Below are 18,205 nucleotides of genomic sequence, written 5' to 3' on the forward strand. Positions count from 1 at the left end.
GATGAGGACGCAGAGCGGGGGCGGAGCATCGTGTTTGACCTTTTGATGCCCAGATTGTCTCTCAATTGGGGACGTGTGTGTGTGTGAATGGACGTGTGACGCTTGTCCATTAAAACACAATGTCATCTTCGCTTAAAACAAAAACAAATATGGAACATCTGTTTGCAGAGAAAAGTCTGAATGTTTCACGTCAGCGGACTAACTTGAGTGACAGCTCACCACTGATATGAATAAATCATAATACGTCCATTACTGTGGACGCATATTTTCGGATGCGAGGATCATGTCCATAACCAGAGCTGTAACTAAGTACATTTCACTTATTTCCATTTTATACCAGGTTATACTTCCACTAAATTCATATTAAAGCAACAGCCACTAGTAACAAATATGACGCTTTGTTGAAAGTTAAATTGCCCAAAAGTTTATAAAAAAGCTTCGAACAATTTCCCCAGTAACATACTGGTTTTACACGTTTTTCTGCATTGAGTAGTTTTACTCTGCCGCTGGTAAATACTGTTTTTCAGAGCAGCAAAGAAGAAGTGATTTATGATTTATTTAGTTTTTGAGTTGTTTACTGTTTGATTGAGTCTTTTATTTGATTTATTTTTGCATTTAAACAGCTCTTTAAAGGAAGTAGTTGTTGCGTATTGCTAGATTTATTTATTTTTGTTGTTTTTCAGTTGTGACTTTGTGTGATTGCTCCTGTAAGTATTTGGTTTAATGGTTAAACGTGACCCAGGCTGCACGACAGCGAGCAACCATCACTTCCATACATCTTACGAGCGGATAATGAGACATTTGCAGCAGCTGATACTTCCGAACAGGAAGTCAAATCAGCTCAGACCGAGAATCGAAACTCAAGCTGCCTCCAACCACCGCGGTGAAAATGAGAAAGGGGGCACAGCGGCACGCCAACAGCACGGTGTCATTCAGGAGCCCAGCACGCCGCCGCCGCCCTGCAGCTGTGCTGGTTAAAGCTGCTGCACGTCGATGTGCAGCGAGGGCTCGTCCACCGCGTTTCCTCCTCCCCGGTCGCCGTCTGCAGGGGGCGCTTTGTTTGTTGTTTGCTGCCGGACAGGAAACCTGCAGGGAGGCGGGTTGGGTTCGTTTAGCGCCTGCAGCACTGATCGATGCCTGTTGGTGGAGAGACTCTGACTCTGCAGGGTTTCACACACCGACTCGGGCGTGAAGCAGGGAGGGAGAAAAGGATCGAGAAGTCATTTATACATTGGAGGTAAAAGTAAAGTCGGAGCACAACTTTGTCCTCTTGATGAACTGATCACATTAGACTGGAATAAAGATTAGTTTAAACTGAAAGTGCACTTGTTGGTGGAGACGTACGACCACAGGGCGGTAACATGGTTCTCAGTGTGTTTCATAAGAGGAAAGCACGAGAAACAACTGCAGAGAGAAGCACGTGTGGGTTGAAGTGAAAGGATCCAAAGAGTTAAGGCAATTTGTTCCTCGCACAGATGCTGAATTCCTTGACTGGATGAGCACGAGAGAGACTCCTGACCCGAGAAGATGGAGGCAGACGTCAGCTTCGACCTGAAACTGTGTGCGATTCAGCCTCCCACTCTCTGATCCCCCACCGGCTGCAGGACTGAGGAGGCTGGTTATTCTCAGAGAGAGAGAGCGAAGCTTCAGAATGAGCGATGCAGAGAAAAGAGCTGTGTTGAGAGAGGATGAGATTTAAGATCGCTTAAAATGTGGCACCTTTTTAAAAACATCGTTCATTTTTGGAGAGCTCGGCCGTTTTAGAATAGACACCGTCGCACATGGAGCAGATTTCTGTAAAGTCGAGGTGAGTTTCGTGGGAGATTTAAAGATGGCGAGTGGGCGGGGACTCCTACTCTCTGCCTCGCAGTCCATCTGAGTGAAAGTGAGAAAATATCCTGAGAGAGGGAGGAGAGGAGGGGAGGGTTCTGAAAGGTCAGGGTGTATTTAATGAGAGATTTAATGACGGAGAAAGAGACTAACTGCTCGTACGCTCCGACTCCGACATGTGAAATACGCAGGAACAGGACAGGAGAGCACAAAGGGAGGATGGGAAGAACGAATCAGGGAGAAAAGGAGATGTGGAGTATTTAATATCACACTAAACCACCTTGTTAGGTTTATGAAAGATGGCACAAAAAGGGACTTTACACCTCTAAGACCAACTGAGTGAAAGTATAAAACTGTAAATAAAGACGCATCTCCACTTCCTCCCACTGTACAGAAATGAAGCCAAAACATCACGGATACGAACGCCACCATCTTGCACTTTTAGTCATCAACTAACATGGAGGAGGAAGGGTTTAAGACCTATACTACAGCCAGCCACCAGGGGGGCGATCAGGAGGATTTGGCTTCACTTCTGGGAGCTGTTATGTCGTCCATCTTTATATACAATCTATGATCCAAACACATAAGCTTTGCCCTGATTCACGGGTTGCATCCTTCGGAGAACGGCCCCTGAATCGAGACCCATCCCAGGGAACAACTAGCAACCTGTCGCAGCTGCTGGAATGACTCGTGTCTTTATGGAGGGTTTGATTCTGTGTGAAATCTGTGCAACAGAGTTTATTCCTTATTCCGAGAGACTGTTGGGCTGCTATCCTGGTGGTTCTGTTGCCATGGTAAAATATAAAGGCTTTTCTCCGTGCTGAAGTCCAGCACTGTTGGCCGGCGCTGTGTGTGTGTGTGTGTGTGTGTGTGTGTGTGTGTGTGTGTGTGTGTGTGTGTGTGTGTGTGTGTGTGCCGTTGATAAAAGGGGAGACGGAGGAGAAAGAGTTGCGGAGTGCGCGAGCGTCAACATGGATCATGTGACTGTCACAATGTGGCAGCGAACAGATCAACAACATTGTCTCTTTGTTTTTCAAACTGTCACTGAAGCTGTAAATGTTTCAGAACTGCAGAACTACTGAAGTCCAATAATCACTTTATAGGTTTGGTGTTTTTTTTTTTCTTATGTGTCAATCATCCGAGTGGGGGCTTTTATTCTGAAAGGGGGGGGCGAGGTGAGGAGGGAGGCAGGGGAGGGTTTCTGCCCTGTCGCTAGGTAACAGTCTCCAGGCCTAAAGGCAAAGCCAGGTCTGGTTTCCATGGCAACGTCATTGGTGTGGAGGGTGAATGGAGTTTTTGGTGTGTGTGTGTGTGTGTGTGTGTGTGTGTGTGTGTGTGTGTGTGTGTGTCTGTGTGTGTGTGTGTGTGTGTGTGTGGATCTCAACAAAGAGAAGCACTCGGCAGGTTGAGTATCAGAACAGTGAGATATGAGGCTCCTGACGGGGAGTTGCTGTGTGTGAGTGCACGAGGCCGAGCTCTTCCCAGCATTTGTACCTGACGTGATCTTTCCCCTCCGTGCACGCTCGGCCTCAGGACGCTGTTTGTGCGCTTGACGGGAAACATGGCTCGACTGTGGAGACGAGCTCCTCAGACGCCATCCGCTCACACGGTGAAACCTGCGGAACCTCGTTCACCGCTGAGCTAAAATATATTCAAAGTGTGTTGTTGTAGTGTTCCATCTGCTAACATGGAGGATGCAGGGTTCGTGACCTATACTACAGCCAGCCACCAGGGGTCGATACAAATGATTTGGCTTCACTTTTTCCTCCTCCACAATCCTGCAATGACATCAGAAGAGCAAGATGGCAGCTTCCATATGATATATTTCGGCTTCATTTTTTTTACAATGGGAGAAAGTGGAGAGACGTCGTCCATCTTTATTTACATAAAGTACTAGAAACTAGTTGCTGCACAGAATGAGCCGGTGGTGAGAGGTGGCATTTACACATTTAGCCAGGCTAGCACCCCCTTTATGGTAAGGTACAAAAACCCCTGCTAAGTTGCCATGACTTTAAAATCTGTCAGAACTGCTAAAGAAAACTGCTTCGGCACTAATAACCTTCCATATTCAGCCCATTACACTTACAAGAATAATGGTACATGTTCAAAAAGGGCTTGTAGAAAATAATATTTTGAGAACTTTTACTTTTTACTTTTCAGACCTTGATTTAATATATAGCTGAATGATACTTTGTGATTATAATTTCAATGACAACTCTTTGTCTCACATTTAAACACACACACACACACACACACACACACACACACACACACACACACACACACACACACACACACACACACACAGAGGCTGCAGAGACAAAAGCATGTTTGTGTTGGTGAGAATGTGAAGCACAGTGGGTCTCTATGTGTGGACGCAGTGTCAGGCTCGTCCCAGAGACACCGGGGGCATGAGTCGGAGGGGATTTCACAGACTCGCAGCATGACCACAGTTTCTACAGATAAACCACCAACATGCTCAGTTTTGACCTTGTGGAACAGAACTTGTTTTTCAGACTCAGTCTCTATGATCATGTGTTTCCATATTTTTACGGTAAAATCTTGGACGTGTTGTTTTTGACTCTTAAACGCTGACGAGTTATTACTGTTTCACTTGTGATCTGCGACGCAAACAAAGACTTACTGCGTTTACTGCTTCAGTGTCAGGAACAGAACAAGGACACGTCACTGAGAGCATATATATTTAATACGGATTCCTGTTAGTGCCAAAAATTCATTGGAGCTGTTGTATATTATCTATGGACGACCATTTCAGCACTTTAATTAAGTTCCTGCAATTTTGGTTGAGGCGCGAAATAAAAACAAATAAAAACAAATTAAATGTTCATATGATATGTTTAAGCATGGTCTCATAGAGGCCTCTTTATTGAATGGTTGATGGAGTTTAAAGAGGCAGAGACAGGGGGTGACCGGGGGGGGGGTAAGACTAAATGTAGCCACTCTCTCCATTGTTGTTTTCTTCTCCCCCTTCTCCTCTAAAAAGTACACAAAAGCAGCGCCAGTCCATTGTGGTGCAAAACAGAGCAGGCAGGGCAACACACACACACACACACACACACACACACACACACACACACACACTCACACACACACACACACACACACACACACACACACACACACATTCATTCTTTCACTCCCTGCATCACAGACACAATTCACAAGCTCACGAGTGGAAGCGCACACACACACACATCCACTTCAGTGCGCGCATATACATGCAAACGTGCACACACACGATTCCAAAAACTTGCACTTGGAGACAGGACACACACACACACACGCACACACACACACACACACACACACACACACACACACACACACACACTATTCAGACCCTCCATGTATTCACTGAGTTAAGGTGCATATCCCTGCTCTCTCCCACGCAGAGCTTTGTGTTGATTGAGCGAGTTGCTCTGGTTTGAGAGACATGAATGTGACATTTAAGACTGAATTCACACAGACAACACACACACACACACACACACACAGACACACACACACAGACACACACACACACACACAGACACACACAGTAAAAGCGCTCTGTCATCACTGTGCTCTCGCCCTGAGGCTGAGATCGTGGATCAGACAAACCAAACGCCACCATTAGACATTAGAGAACAAACTAATCTGACCTGAAATCAGCCTCTGGGACAGTTACATCATTAATCATCTTTATTTTAAACTTTATACTTTTTATTGTTATTATTTTCCGATATGACTTTGTCTGTGGAGCATGCAGAGAAATTGATCTACTCACTTGTTATTACGATACGTTATATATATTTTTAGTTGATTATAACTCTTGATAAGTCGTCATAAAATCTATTTTGTTATTTTTACATGGAGGAAAAAATGTTTCCTCTTCAGCTCTAAAGCATCATCTCTCTTCCACATGTCCCTGTGAGCTAAAGCTGAAGACGATTAAGTAACGATCGTATCGCTGCACACACACACACACACACACACACACACACACACACACATTCAGTGTCATGCAGGCCCCCTGGTGGCCGCTGCGGGTAACACGGGCTCTGTTATATAGGTCACACCACTCGTCGCTGAGCTCTTCTGGGTTTTTCTGTGCAGTGTGTTTATCTGCGATGAGACCGAGGGGATCAGAGGCAGAGCTCCGTGCCACTGCCCATGATGCACTGCACCGAGCGGAAGCCTCTCGCCAGCTGCATGGAGGCCAGCGACAGGGGGTAAAACAGAAATGTGTGTGTTTAGATTCACGCTCATGTTGTAGGAAACTGTTTCGCTCCCCGAAGTTGATGAAGATTCTCAAATCAAATCGGTGAATCAGCTGCAAAGCATCTGTTGACCTAAATCACGATCTCCGCACTAAACTACTGCCTCGTTAAACTCGATCAGGGCCGGGGGGGGGATGTGGTTTTTCAGTTTTAAAAGCAGGACGTGTTGGTTTCACCTTCAGATTTTGCAACGCTTTCACTCGAAACCCTGCACTTGCACTCAAATCAGCTCCTGCTTGTGCTTAGATTTGCTCTGCTTGCGCTCAAATATTTTGTTGCTTGGACGCATTTCACAGATCGGAATGCACCCGCTCTACCCACCTACTACCCACCTACCTACCATCTTACCCACCTAACCACCTACTGGCCAAACCATCTACCCACCTACCTACCATCTTACCCACCTAACCACCTACTGGCCGAACCATCTACCCACCTACCTACCAACTTACCCACCTAACCACCTACTGGCCAAACCATCTACCCACCTACCTACCATCTTACCCACCTAACCACCTACTGGCCAAACCATCTACCCACCTACCTACCAACTTACCCACCTAACCACCTACTGGCCGAACCATCTACCCACCTCCCTACCTACCTACCATCTACTTACCCATTCTACCTCCCCACCGAACACCCGCCTACCTACCACCCAACCTACGAACCCTCCCCCCAACTTACTTTCTCTACAGTAGTGTTTTCCTGGATGTTTGCAATCGTGAGGATAAAAAGATGCACACAAAGAGCTTGACCCAAATATTTTAATACCCGAGACACGAGCTGCGATCCGAAACCGTGCGTGAACTGTGAAAGTCGGCGTTTGCCCGTCGTGGACATTCTCTGCTTCGCAACACGTCTGAATCACTGTCTGTTTTTCTGCCTCTTTCACTGGGGTTTCTTTTTGTTGTTGTGCTCTTGTTTTCTCACTGCCTGCTTCTGAACAACAGCTCACTTGCCAACAGACACACACACACACACACACACACACACACACACACACACACACTGACAAATGCCTCATCTCTGTGAGGATAACCGAAACCCAGCGAACTAGACAACGCTCCTTCCATGACGATCTGTAACCACAGCGTGTCTGATCACTGAATCCTTCAGCAGCTGTTCCTGGAAACCTCTGAACCACCTCCTTCGTGGGATCTTATTTATTTTGACAAAGGGGGAATTGTAGAATATCACCACTCATACCCTTCAATTGACGATTATTTTATAAATAGATCAGGTGACAATAGAAGACTGAACTCTGACTCAAGTCTCTCCCGGTATCATCCTGCCCTGTGTCTTCACTCAGTCTCTTCCTACATTCAAAACAGACCAGTATATTAATCCGTCTGATTTCTTCTGCTCTCAGTGGCTCGTTTGTGCTTTTCCATCGCTGCTAGCGTCATTAGTCAGGACGTCCCAGCTGAGTGTGGGAAGAAGCTGCTGTGCACACCGACGACTTTAACAACATCGAACCCTTTCTCCTCTCCTCTCTCCAGAACAATGGCGGAGTACAGCTCTCTGCTCAGCGACCTGTCTGAAAACATCACCAACGAGGACCTGGAGCAGCTCAAGTCGGCCTGTAAGGAGGACATCCCCGAGGACCAGAGCAACGACATCACCTCCTCCAAGGAGTGGTTCAGCTACCTGGAGAAGAATGACAAGCTGGCCCACGGTGAGACCTCACATCACACATGTCACATATCTTTGAAAGCAGCTCTGTGACCTTCTGAGTGAAAACGCCCTCTAACGACACGTCCCCGTGCAGATAACCTGTCGTACATCGAGCACATCTTCGAGATCTCGCGGCGACCGGACCTGCTGACGAGGGTGATCGAGTACCGCACCACCGTGCTCAAGATCTCCGAGGACGACGAGATCGACACCAAGCTCACACGCATCCCGTCGGCCAAGAAATACAAAGGTAACCCTCGATGCAGCAGCTGGTTGTTACCGTCCCTCTGATGGGGAAGGAGTTGTTCTCTGGATGCATGTTCTTCCAAACCTGGTAGAATCCTGCCCTCTAGTGGTTGAGCAGAACACTGTCTTAACTTCAGTGCTCAGACACAAACCGCATTATAAATAATCTACAGATTAACTCTGTGAATACTTAGAAATTAGAATTAGAAAACAAGGTCTAGATTAATGTTTATGTATCTATAAGGGAAAATAAATGCTGAATAGTCCTGGTAATATTTGTAATGAGAAAGAAACAAAAACTTTTAAATTTATATCCTCATTATATTCGTTTGTTTCTCCTTTCAAAAGTGAAGCCAAAGAGTCTCGATTGCCCCTCCTGGTGGCGAGCTCCAGTACAGGTCATAAACTCCTCCATGTCAGCAAATGGGACATGGATCAAAATAAAAGTACATCAAATAAAATGTTCTTAAAGATGGTTCCTGTCATATTAGGGACAGTTTTCCTGTAAGTTTGATGAATTAGTTGATGAAATTAGTTTGATTCCATAAAACCGGGTGAAACGTCATGATTGACAGCTGAGACTGGCTCCTGATTGGTTTGTCTTCGGCACAAGATGGCAGCTTTCATATGCTTCCTTTGTGGGAAGTGGAGGTGACCTGTACTGCAGCCAGCCACCAGGGGGCGATAAAGATACTTTGGCTTTACTTTACTTCATATAAAGTCTACGATACAGAACCACAGATGCTAAACTGGATGTGATGGCTTCAGATATTTTAGTTTGAGATGCAGATTTCTTACGATGTTCTTTCTCTTTTCTCTTCCCCCCCCCAAAAAGACATCATCCGCCAGCCCTCTGAAGATGAGATCATCAAGTTGGCCCCTCCCCCTAAAAAGGTGTGAGGGTACGACTCCCCAGCCCTGATCGTACAACTTGATCTCTTCACTCCTGGCACTCTAATCAACCGACCAACCAATTTCTGACCAGCCCCATCACCCCCACCCACCCAGGCTTCACCCCCATCACACTCCTCACACACACACACACACACACTTCTACACACACATCCAGCCACGCCCACTTCCTCCCTGCACTAACACAGAACCACACAGGCAGCCGCCTACCGACAAAGCAGCCAATCACATCGTGGCGTTTGCAGCCTCCTCCCAAGATGAGGGAACACGGGAAGCTGCAGGGAAAAAAGACGATAGAAGAAGAAATCTGGAAACGGATCGACAGTGTGTGTGTGTGTGTGTGAGAGAGAGAGAGAGAGAGAGAGAGAGAGAGAGAGAGAGAGAGAGAGTCCTGGATTTAATGCTGTTCAAACTGTGATGCAGTGTGTGTGTCTGTGTGTGTGTGTGTGCGTGTGTGCTGTGTGTGTGTGTGTGTGTGTGTGTGTGTGTGTGTGCATGACAGTCGAGGATGTGACGGTTAAAACAAAGACGACATCCACACATTTGATTTTGAAAACTACAAACTTCAAAACTTAACAACGAAAGGAAATTTGAAGACGTGTTTGTACGTGATCACGACAACGTGACTCTGCAGATTTCTTTTTTTTACTTCACCTTGAATGTGCAAAATTATCAGAAACTTGCCAAACTGAAAACTTCTGGAGATAAAATTTAACAAAAATGTTTAATAGTTTAAATGATTGAAAACAATTTTTTAAAACAAAACTCAAGTAAATGAAAATTAAGTTAGAAGAGAGCTTCATCTAAATGGTTTGTTTCCACAACAGCGCTAATTTTAGTGTAAAGCTGCAATATTTGTTTGTAACGTGAAAGGATTCGAAATTTGCTCATTTGCTTTCTGGCAAATAAGCAAATTTCCCCAAATGTCTAACTCCCGTGTGGTTCATAAAACATCTGTTATCAAGTTGCCATGAGTGATAAAACATAACTTTATCTCAAAAGACTCGACAGTTACGATGCATTCCCTTTACTCTTATGCAGATTATTAGATCGTGTTTAAAGAGCAAAAAAAAAAAAAAAGTCATATTTTAGAGGAAAATATTTAAAGTTTCATAGGAAAAGCCAATATTTGCCTTTAGCTTATAGCCAAGAGTTATTTACAGAAAATAGAAATCAAAGCCGTTCTTTCTATAGGACGGACGCTCCCGGTCCAGAGGTGGTCACACGTGTAAATATACAAATAATATATTGAAAGAAAATATAGCAGAAATAATTTATCGACGTGCCGTGTGTGTTCCGTAAAGGGGACGCAGCAAAAAGCAGCAAATTCCCACAGTACGTTCAGTTTCATTTTCCACCAATTGAAACAATTCGGAGCCGATATGCGAACAAATTAAGAAGAAAAACACCTCGGACGACATTAGAGAAAACAAAGTATATTAAAAGTATATTTTGAGAGATTACATCGGATGTTATATTTAAAGTGTGAACATGACGCGACACGAAAAGAGACAAATTACCAACGTTTCTTTCACCCGGTTTTTTGTTTTGTTTTGTTTTGTTTTGTTGCCATTTCATTTGTTGCACAGACAATAACTGACCAGAATGTGATTTCTCTTTGAATCAAAGGCAGAGGAAGGAAACGGTAAAACGAGGGGAACGTGTCAAAAAGAGAATTTTGGATTTCTGATGCACTCGGCGGCTCGTGACCCGCTGACTCGGCCGTTCCCGCCACGATAGCGACTGTTGAAACTTGACTAAAATAACCGCTCTTTTGAACACTGTGTCTCTTTCTCCCCCGACGAAGCCTTAGCCGACTTTGCATTCACCCCAAAAATTGTTCACGGCTGCGTGAGATTGTGCGTGAGGCGAGCGCGGTTAGTCAAAACGACTCTCGCTTTTTAAAGAGAGCGTTGCTACTTTTATTTTGAAACTTGCTAAGGACTTCGGTGTCGGTCTGTGGATCTGTTTATATAGTCATTTATCCCAGCCTTATAACCCCTCCTCGACCCCAGTGCCAACGACCAAGACTTTTGTTTCGATCGCAGCGTTTGCGATCGCTTCTCTTCTCTTATTTTGTAGTGCTTGCCGTAAACCGTCGTGTTGAACTGATTTGTGTTCTATGCATTTTACGTCTGTGGGGAAATTCTGCACTGTCACGTACCTTCGAGAACAAACCACGCAAACAACGGACTGAGCGCTTTCATTGTGACGAGACCAGATCACGATATTCTTGTGTTGAATTTGTGTGACGCATGTGCTCGCTGCAGTGGCACTTGACAGGAGGACTTAGAAGTTTGTCGTTTCTGGAGAAATTAAACACTTGCTTATTATACAATGTTCATCGTTTGGAACTGGGGGAAAAAACTTGTAGAGGCCAACACACGTTTTAGTCTTTTGCAGGAAAAGTCTTAATGTACGAAGACGTCCGATCGTCGTCTGATGCCTGAACACGAGCGGCGAGGACGTGTTTCTCTCCATCGTGAGACCATCTGGTCTGTGAGACTGTTAGAACCTGAGATTAATCAAATGTTTGACTCGTCGGAGAAACTCACATTCATATATTAGAAAACTGCAAAACCCTTCATCATCATAAAACAGAGTGTTTTTACCCGGGTGGACTTTCCCCTCAGTGTCCCGACTGTCCCTTCTCACTTGGCCAGACCCCAAGTGAAGCGGTAGCTGCCCCCGTGGTCTGAGCCTGTAGAACACAACCTGGGGTCAATCACAGGGCGGGGCCAGTCCCACTTACTGCTATGACCTCTGGGTAAAGGTCGTCCCCCCCACAAAGCAAAAGGGCGAATTTCAGCTTGTGTTTCCATTCCTGTACAAATATATCAGCGAAGGAGAAGTCGGGCCATTGTGTTTTATTTTTCTTCGTTTTGATTTGAAGTGCTGTGTGAATAGCAACTTGTGACTTTAGGTGTTTTTGACCAAGTGACTTTTATTCCATTTTATTTCATTTAGTTTTACTCAGTAGGTGATGTTAGTGAGTCTGTGGTATTTTGAGTATCCGATATCTGTACACATCAAAATAAATCTAAAGAATCCCGACTGCCTGATGCTCTGGATTCTCCTGGTTGACGCTGACGTTAAAACGTCTGATTCAGGTTAATCACTGAAGTACTTAAGATTCATCCGAACATGGCCGTGCTGCACCCCCGTTCTCATCACCAGGCAGATCCCATGTTTGTGTTGCTCAGCGTTTTCCTCCGTAGCCACTGGCACATAATATATCAACATATCAGTCACTAATGATGTCAGAATTTGGATTTCCATGTACCGAGTACATATCAACTTAGTGAACGCTGCAAAGTACAAACCTACTAAAATACGTGTCTGTATTTACGGTGAATACCTGAATATAACCGATATGTGGGTGTAGCCACAGTAGATGAAGTAGGACGTGAAGAGCCAGATCCTGTGTCGAGGTTTTTCACATGTAAAACTTAACAATTAAAATCCAGACAAGATTCTCATTCCCCCTTAAGGATAAGACTGTGTTTTCTTTCTTCGTTTTATTAGGTTGTAAATATGTATTTTGAATATATATCCCTGTGTTTGTTTTTGAAAATGGATTAATTTATTTAATGCCTGTGTGTTGTTGGTTTTACGTGTCCTGGTTTTGTTTTTACTAACTGGAAACAAGTCAATGGGATGAAAAAACCTTGAGTTGAGCAGAACCGGCATCGACACTTTTAGAACACGTTACGTTTCTGCTGTTCGGGCTGTGGCTGATTGTTCTGCAACAACGAGACGAAAAAAAAAGAAAATGCGTTTCTCATTTCATTGTATTAACGGACGTGTAACATATTATGTTTTACTGTGTCGTACTTGATCAGATGTGTGGTGGTCACTGCTTGTAAAATGATTTTATTCAGAGTTTCCGAATCATGACAAAAGATAAGAGCGCTCACAAAAACCCATCACCCGCCATTTTGTTTTGTATGTGTCGTCGTGTCACTCGCACATCGCACCGCAGGAAACTGAGCGAGGATCGGGTCGCACGCCGTTCGTCGCGATGCAGAGAAAAGATTTCAGACCTTTGAGAACAATTAACAAACAGGTTTCAAGTATTTTCCTCTTTCTACTCGCTGGAAGAAACTAACTGGGTAAAAAGAATCTGTTCAATATTGAATAAATAAATGATTTAATTGTGTATAAGCAACTCAGCAATAAGTACTTTTATTTAGTTTAAGAAGATCCAGAAACTGGAGTTAGATAAAACTGCTGAAAGAATCTTGACACGTTAGCCAACTAATTAAATGACAAAATAAAGATTTCTAAAACAAAATGAAATAAAACTTTAAAAAAACACGATCATTTAATATCAAATATTGAATTTCGTGGTTGATTTATTCATTTTTTTTGCGTCATTTCTTTAAATATACTGTTTATATATTTAATATTGAACAATTGAGGCTCCATAGATTTACTGGCTACGTTTAGTTCTGAATGTTTTAAGGCGACTGGTGAGACGGGACGTGATGAAGAGTGAGGAGGTGGATGCAGATCAGTGGAAGTAGTGACGAGTAGTTTTTGAGGTTTTGTAGCTTAGAGATAAGAAACATCACGTTGTACAGTGGTGAGATCAAAGGCTTAACGAGGCTCGTTAACGTTGTGAAAGTCGGTCGCGTCGAGGCGAGTCGAGTCGAGGCGAGGCGAGTCGAGCAGCTTCCAACCGCCGCGGGAGAAGTCGCTGGACGTTCCTGAATATTGTGAAAACTTATTTTATGTTTTTTCCTTTTAAATTTTGGCAAATACAAGTTTACATTTCCTGCACACAAAAAAAAGCAAAGTTCCACAATCTTAATGGGTAAAAGTGCCAACTTGTTCTGATCGCAAGCTGCTGGGGATCATGGCCTCACGCTCGACCTTTGGCGACTTCTCGTGATCTTTGCGTCGGGTGTTTTCTGGCGCGTGTGTGTTTTGCAGTTGAGGAAAATAGAAGCTGATTCAAAGTCTGAGCTGATGTTTCTAGCTGGAGAGGTTTGATCCGTCTCCGTGGTAACATGAGGTGACAGGACAGAACAGTCTAATTAAGGTGTGAGCATTAAACAGATCATCTCTAAACCCCTGAAGAGTGAAACCTCCAACCTCCAAGCGTTGAAATTCTTTAATCTCAGCTGCCAACTTGACCTTTAACGTCCTCGATGTGAAATTGAACGATAGAATATTGTGAAAATACGAAATGCTGCAGGTCTGATAAGCGCAGTGGGATGTTCTCTGGTGTTTTATCTCGTAACGCGCTCCGTCGGTTTAGACTTGTTATCCTAAACAATGTGATCGTGCGGTTACACCCGTTGGCCGACGTGCACGCGGCTGATTGGCTCAGAGACGACGAAGCGACCCAGCGATGGCGGCGGCGAGGAGCGTCATCACGTCACTCATACATTTTCCACGTACAGCTCACCACGTGAACCCAGTCGGACGCCATGGACTCAATGCTGTTAGAAACTTTTGCTAAGATTTTCCTCTCACGGGGCAAAAGACGCACTTAAGGATTTATTTTGCAGCGACTGCAATGAAATATGACATGAGGTGTTATTAAAGATAAATTCAAAGATGTGGCTTTTTGTCATGATTTAAATGAGACTGAACTGAAATTATGCCATTGTCATTGTGCTAAAATGAATATAAATATTATATATTAAAATATATTTGCTAACCTATGTGGTGTCGCTTGAAGTTGCTTTTTGTCAAAGATGTTAAAAGATCTTGAAAATGCAAAGATACTGAGCAAAGAAAAAGAATCAGTACATTCACCTTCACGTGGGAAAGATTCGAGGTACTTGCACTTCAGTGTTGTATATTTCTACTTCAGGGGAAATATCCTCTTTTCACCACTAGTTCGATAAAATAATAAACATAACAATAAATGAAATATTACTTCGACCAATGAGCTCAGAAAAAAATCCATCTCTACAACACTGCAGGCTTTTATTTGTTATGAGATATTTTCATCAAGAAAAACTAATCCATCTATTTTAATATTTGTTTAAATAATAAATGTTGTCATCCTGTACAGAGAAGATCAGAGGATTTCTCTCATTTTGTAATATTACTACTTTTGTGATACTTTCCTGTGAAAGAGTATAAAGTTACTCTTGATAACTGCTCTAATGCCACGTTACACAAAATCCTCAGAGCCGCTGCATTTCAAATACATTTTAATTTCTTAGAACAAGTTCATATACACTTTAATTTACAGAGCAGTTATCTCAAAGCGAACGTTCAGCTGAGGACACCAGGGGATAAACACAGAGCGTGAGACAGGTCACATGAGGAAATCCCACAGCTCTCATTGGTTCATGTGAGTCATGAGCTCCTGCAGCTCTGGACGAGCCTTGAACCGAGCTTTGAAATCGGCCTCCGTGTGCTGAGAGGAAGAAGAGAAGAAGAAGGGAGGTTATTGTGGAAATGGTTCGAATCCAGAGTTAAAAACATGGACTGTATGTGTTACAATTCATTTTCATAGAAGGATCGACAGTATCCAGAGGAAACGGCGGAAAAACAACAACATTTGCAGCAGTAAACACCTGAAAATATTCAATTTACTGTAAGAAGACCATGAAAAAGCTGATTATTCTCACATCTGAAGACCTGGAGTCGTTGTTGCCTTTTTTAATTCATCTAATCGTCAATTTACGTTCTCAAAATATCCCGTTCATCACGGATGTGATGGTGGAAGTCTCCGGCTCACTCACCTCGTTCACAGAGAGTTGAACTCCCTCCGGCTGATGTTTTAAGAGCACGTCCATGAAGACGGGACATAGCGTCGTGTTCAGGCTGTTCAACTACACAAGCAGATAAAAGAAAAAACACGTTTTCCTCAGGAAACCAACGACGCACGACGGGATGCGAGTTTGAAGGAAACGCGAAAGCTCGGTTTTCACCTGGACGACTCGCTCGTGAGTCCTCAGCACGGCGTCCACGTACATCTTGGTGCCGTGCTCCTGCATCAGCATGACTTCCGTGGTCTTGGTCGGCAACGCGTAGCTGCAGGGGAAAAACAGACGTTAGGAAAATACTGTTACGGCGTCAAAATGACTCGTCCATCGCATTCTACTGTTCTGGGAAGACGACGAGGACACGTTCAACCAGAGGTTCCCACACTCGAGACAATCAGACGGCCGATGGCTTTACACTTAACAGTTATCTATCAGTTACAAGAGAAGCTTTGAAATGAACTTCCAGTGGTTATCCTGATTCTCTCTACCCCCCCGAGACGAGCGTTTCAGTCCCGTCCTCACCACAGAGACACTTTGATGCTGAGCCGGTTGCAGAGGTGGTGGACGTACTGCGTGTAGCGCTCCACCAGCGTCATGTCGTAGCCCGACACCTTCACGTTCAGCGTCCCGTACGTCGAGTCCGTCGCCGCGACGATCTGCTTCATCTGATGCCGGTCTTTCTTTTTCTTTTGCTGCACAACAAAACCATTTATCACAATTATCAAGTAGAACAAAACTACATAAAGTGTGCACAGCGTGATTTTCATGTATTCTAACGACAGGTAATCAGGACAGGAGCTTTTTTTTTTTTACACGAGTTGGCTTCATTGAAAAATAGATAAATACATTAAAAGAATAACTAAATAGAAAGTAGGCCCAGTCCCAGAGTCTCACCGCTTTCTTTTTCAAAAGATATTTCCAGCTGCCGATCCCGTGCGTCGGCATGCTGTGGTATCGTCCCTCGTTCGCTGACGCTGAGCCTGAAACGAAAACAACCGTCCGTTAAAGTACGAACAGAACTCGAGAGAACACGAGCGTTAAATCTGCTGCGACGTGGATTTGACACGAGAGTTTCAATCACACACACGTCTTTACTCACTCCAGACAGGATGCTGGATGCTCGGTGTGTTCCTGCAGAAGACAACCAACACAAATGGTTTTAGTTAGACATTCACATTGGTCTGTGTGGGTAAATATAAACCATCTATAGTAAAAGGAGACACATTATACTCAAGCTCGGGCTCAACGCAAGAATAAAACCAAAACCTGTACGATAATCACATTAACCTGAGACTCAGTAATCAGTGATCAGAGCCTGACGACACAACCTTCAGTTAAATATCACCACATGAGGATTAAAGAGCAAAGCAACGAATCACTCACCGACACAAAGGAAGTGTTTGATTCCACAGGAACACCTGACGAGCGAGAGACGCCTGCAGCTGAACAAATACAACACCACAACGTCAGGTTGTGTTATAAAACAGACAACACAACACAGCAGGAGGTCCAATGAATCTCATTTATTTATTTATTTTCTGTTTTTTATATCTGGTTCTGAACTTAATATTTTGGGGCTTTCAGTTGTGATGGTCGTTCTGCACGTTTCACAACATCTTACAAAACAACTTAATCGATTAATAAAGTAAATAATCAGCAGATAGATTAGTTTAATACTTCATCTTCAAATGAATCCATCGTTAAGCGACTACATTAACGTGCAGATGTTTGTATGATGGCTCATTGGCTTCATGAGTCTTAAATGAAACAACTATGACTTCTTCAATAAACTGGATCGTTGACATGTTTCAAACAGATGAGTTTGACTCCATATGATCAGATTCTCACACATTTCATATCGTGTCCAGCAGAGATGACTGAGGCTGCAGGGAACTCTTCAGCAGAGAAACATAACTCGTGATTAATTCATGAATTAACCTGAAAATTGATTATTTGTGTCACATGATCATTCGAAGCTAAGAAAACAGAGCTAGCCAACATTAGCTTCCTTAGCTGAACGACTCTCTTCCGTGTTTCTTGTTAATAATCCACATTTATTTGTGTTATTGATATTTGAGATTGTGAATAATCTTAAATTCAAGAAATGAATCAACAGACTGAAACTGACAGAAACCAGGTTTGACCTCTGGGACAAAAACCGACATTCAGCGGAAACAGACAAATCAAACTCACCGTTCGAAAGACGTGGTTCATGACTCGACCTCCGTGGGTTCGATTCCAGAGAGAAACACGAGCGGTTTGTGCGTCTGTGACGAATCGACACTTTAATCAACACAACTCGGACACACACATGCAGACGCCGGTCCGCACAGGAAACCAGTCCGTGCGCGGAGGCGCTCCGGGTGCGACACACGCCGGACAGAACAAAGGTTCCGGGGTAAAGACTCGGGTATTTTTGTGTTTAAAGATATTGAAATAAAAAATTATATAGATTGTAAATCATATACCAGATAAATATTCATAAATATGAGTAACTTTCTTTTTTAAATGATAAATAATGCATTAAAA

At 43.7% G+C, this 18,205-nt stretch overlaps 2 protein-coding genes across 4 annotated transcripts in view; one reads left to right on the forward strand and one right to left on the reverse strand.

Moving 5' to 3' along the window:
- Positions 1-14,617, forward strand: part of LOC118102508 (astrocytic phosphoprotein PEA-15) — a 33,096-nt gene extending 18,479 nt beyond the window's left edge. The window contains exons 1-4 of one of the 2 annotated variants that reach the window (XM_035148746.2): positions 7,330-7,353; positions 7,613-7,788; positions 7,882-8,037; positions 8,869-14,617. In XM_035148746.2, coding sequence (XP_035004637.1) covers positions 7,617-7,788; positions 7,882-8,037; positions 8,869-8,933 — 393 coding nt within the window. In that variant the 5' untranslated portion in view covers positions 7,330-7,353; positions 7,613-7,616 and the 3' untranslated portion in view covers positions 8,934-14,617. Of the gene's footprint in view, positions 1-7,329; positions 7,354-7,612; positions 7,789-7,881; positions 8,038-8,868 lie in introns of those variants that run through there. The other variant, XM_035148745.2, reaches the window with a different exon arrangement.
- A 481-nt stretch (positions 14,618-15,098) lies between these two features.
- On the reverse strand, positions 15,099-18,047 carry mrpl48 (mitochondrial ribosomal protein L48). Of its 2 annotated transcripts, none has more exons than XM_035148744.2 (8): positions 17,870-18,047; positions 17,060-17,112; positions 16,776-16,807; positions 16,571-16,656; positions 16,199-16,368; positions 15,842-15,944; positions 15,653-15,742; positions 15,099-15,324 (listed from the first exon to the last, which is right to left on the reverse strand). In XM_035148744.2, exons 1-8 carry the CDS (start codon positions 17,888-17,890, stop codon positions 15,247-15,249), a joined length of 633 nt encoding a protein of 210 aa, XP_035004635.1. In that variant the 5' UTR covers positions 17,891-18,047; the 3' UTR covers positions 15,099-15,246. The 2 variants fall into 2 exon arrangements, with proteins under 2 accessions (XP_035004635.1, XP_035004634.1); XM_035148743.2 differs by having other exon boundaries at positions 17,060-17,118.
- Positions 18,048-18,205: the final 158 nt, after the last annotated feature.

This window comes from Hippoglossus stenolepis, chromosome 23 (genome assembly GCF_022539355.2).
Source record: "Hippoglossus stenolepis isolate QCI-W04-F060 chromosome 23, HSTE1.2, whole genome shotgun sequence".
Lineage (NCBI taxonomy): Eukaryota > Metazoa > Chordata > Actinopteri > Pleuronectiformes > Pleuronectidae > Hippoglossus > Hippoglossus stenolepis.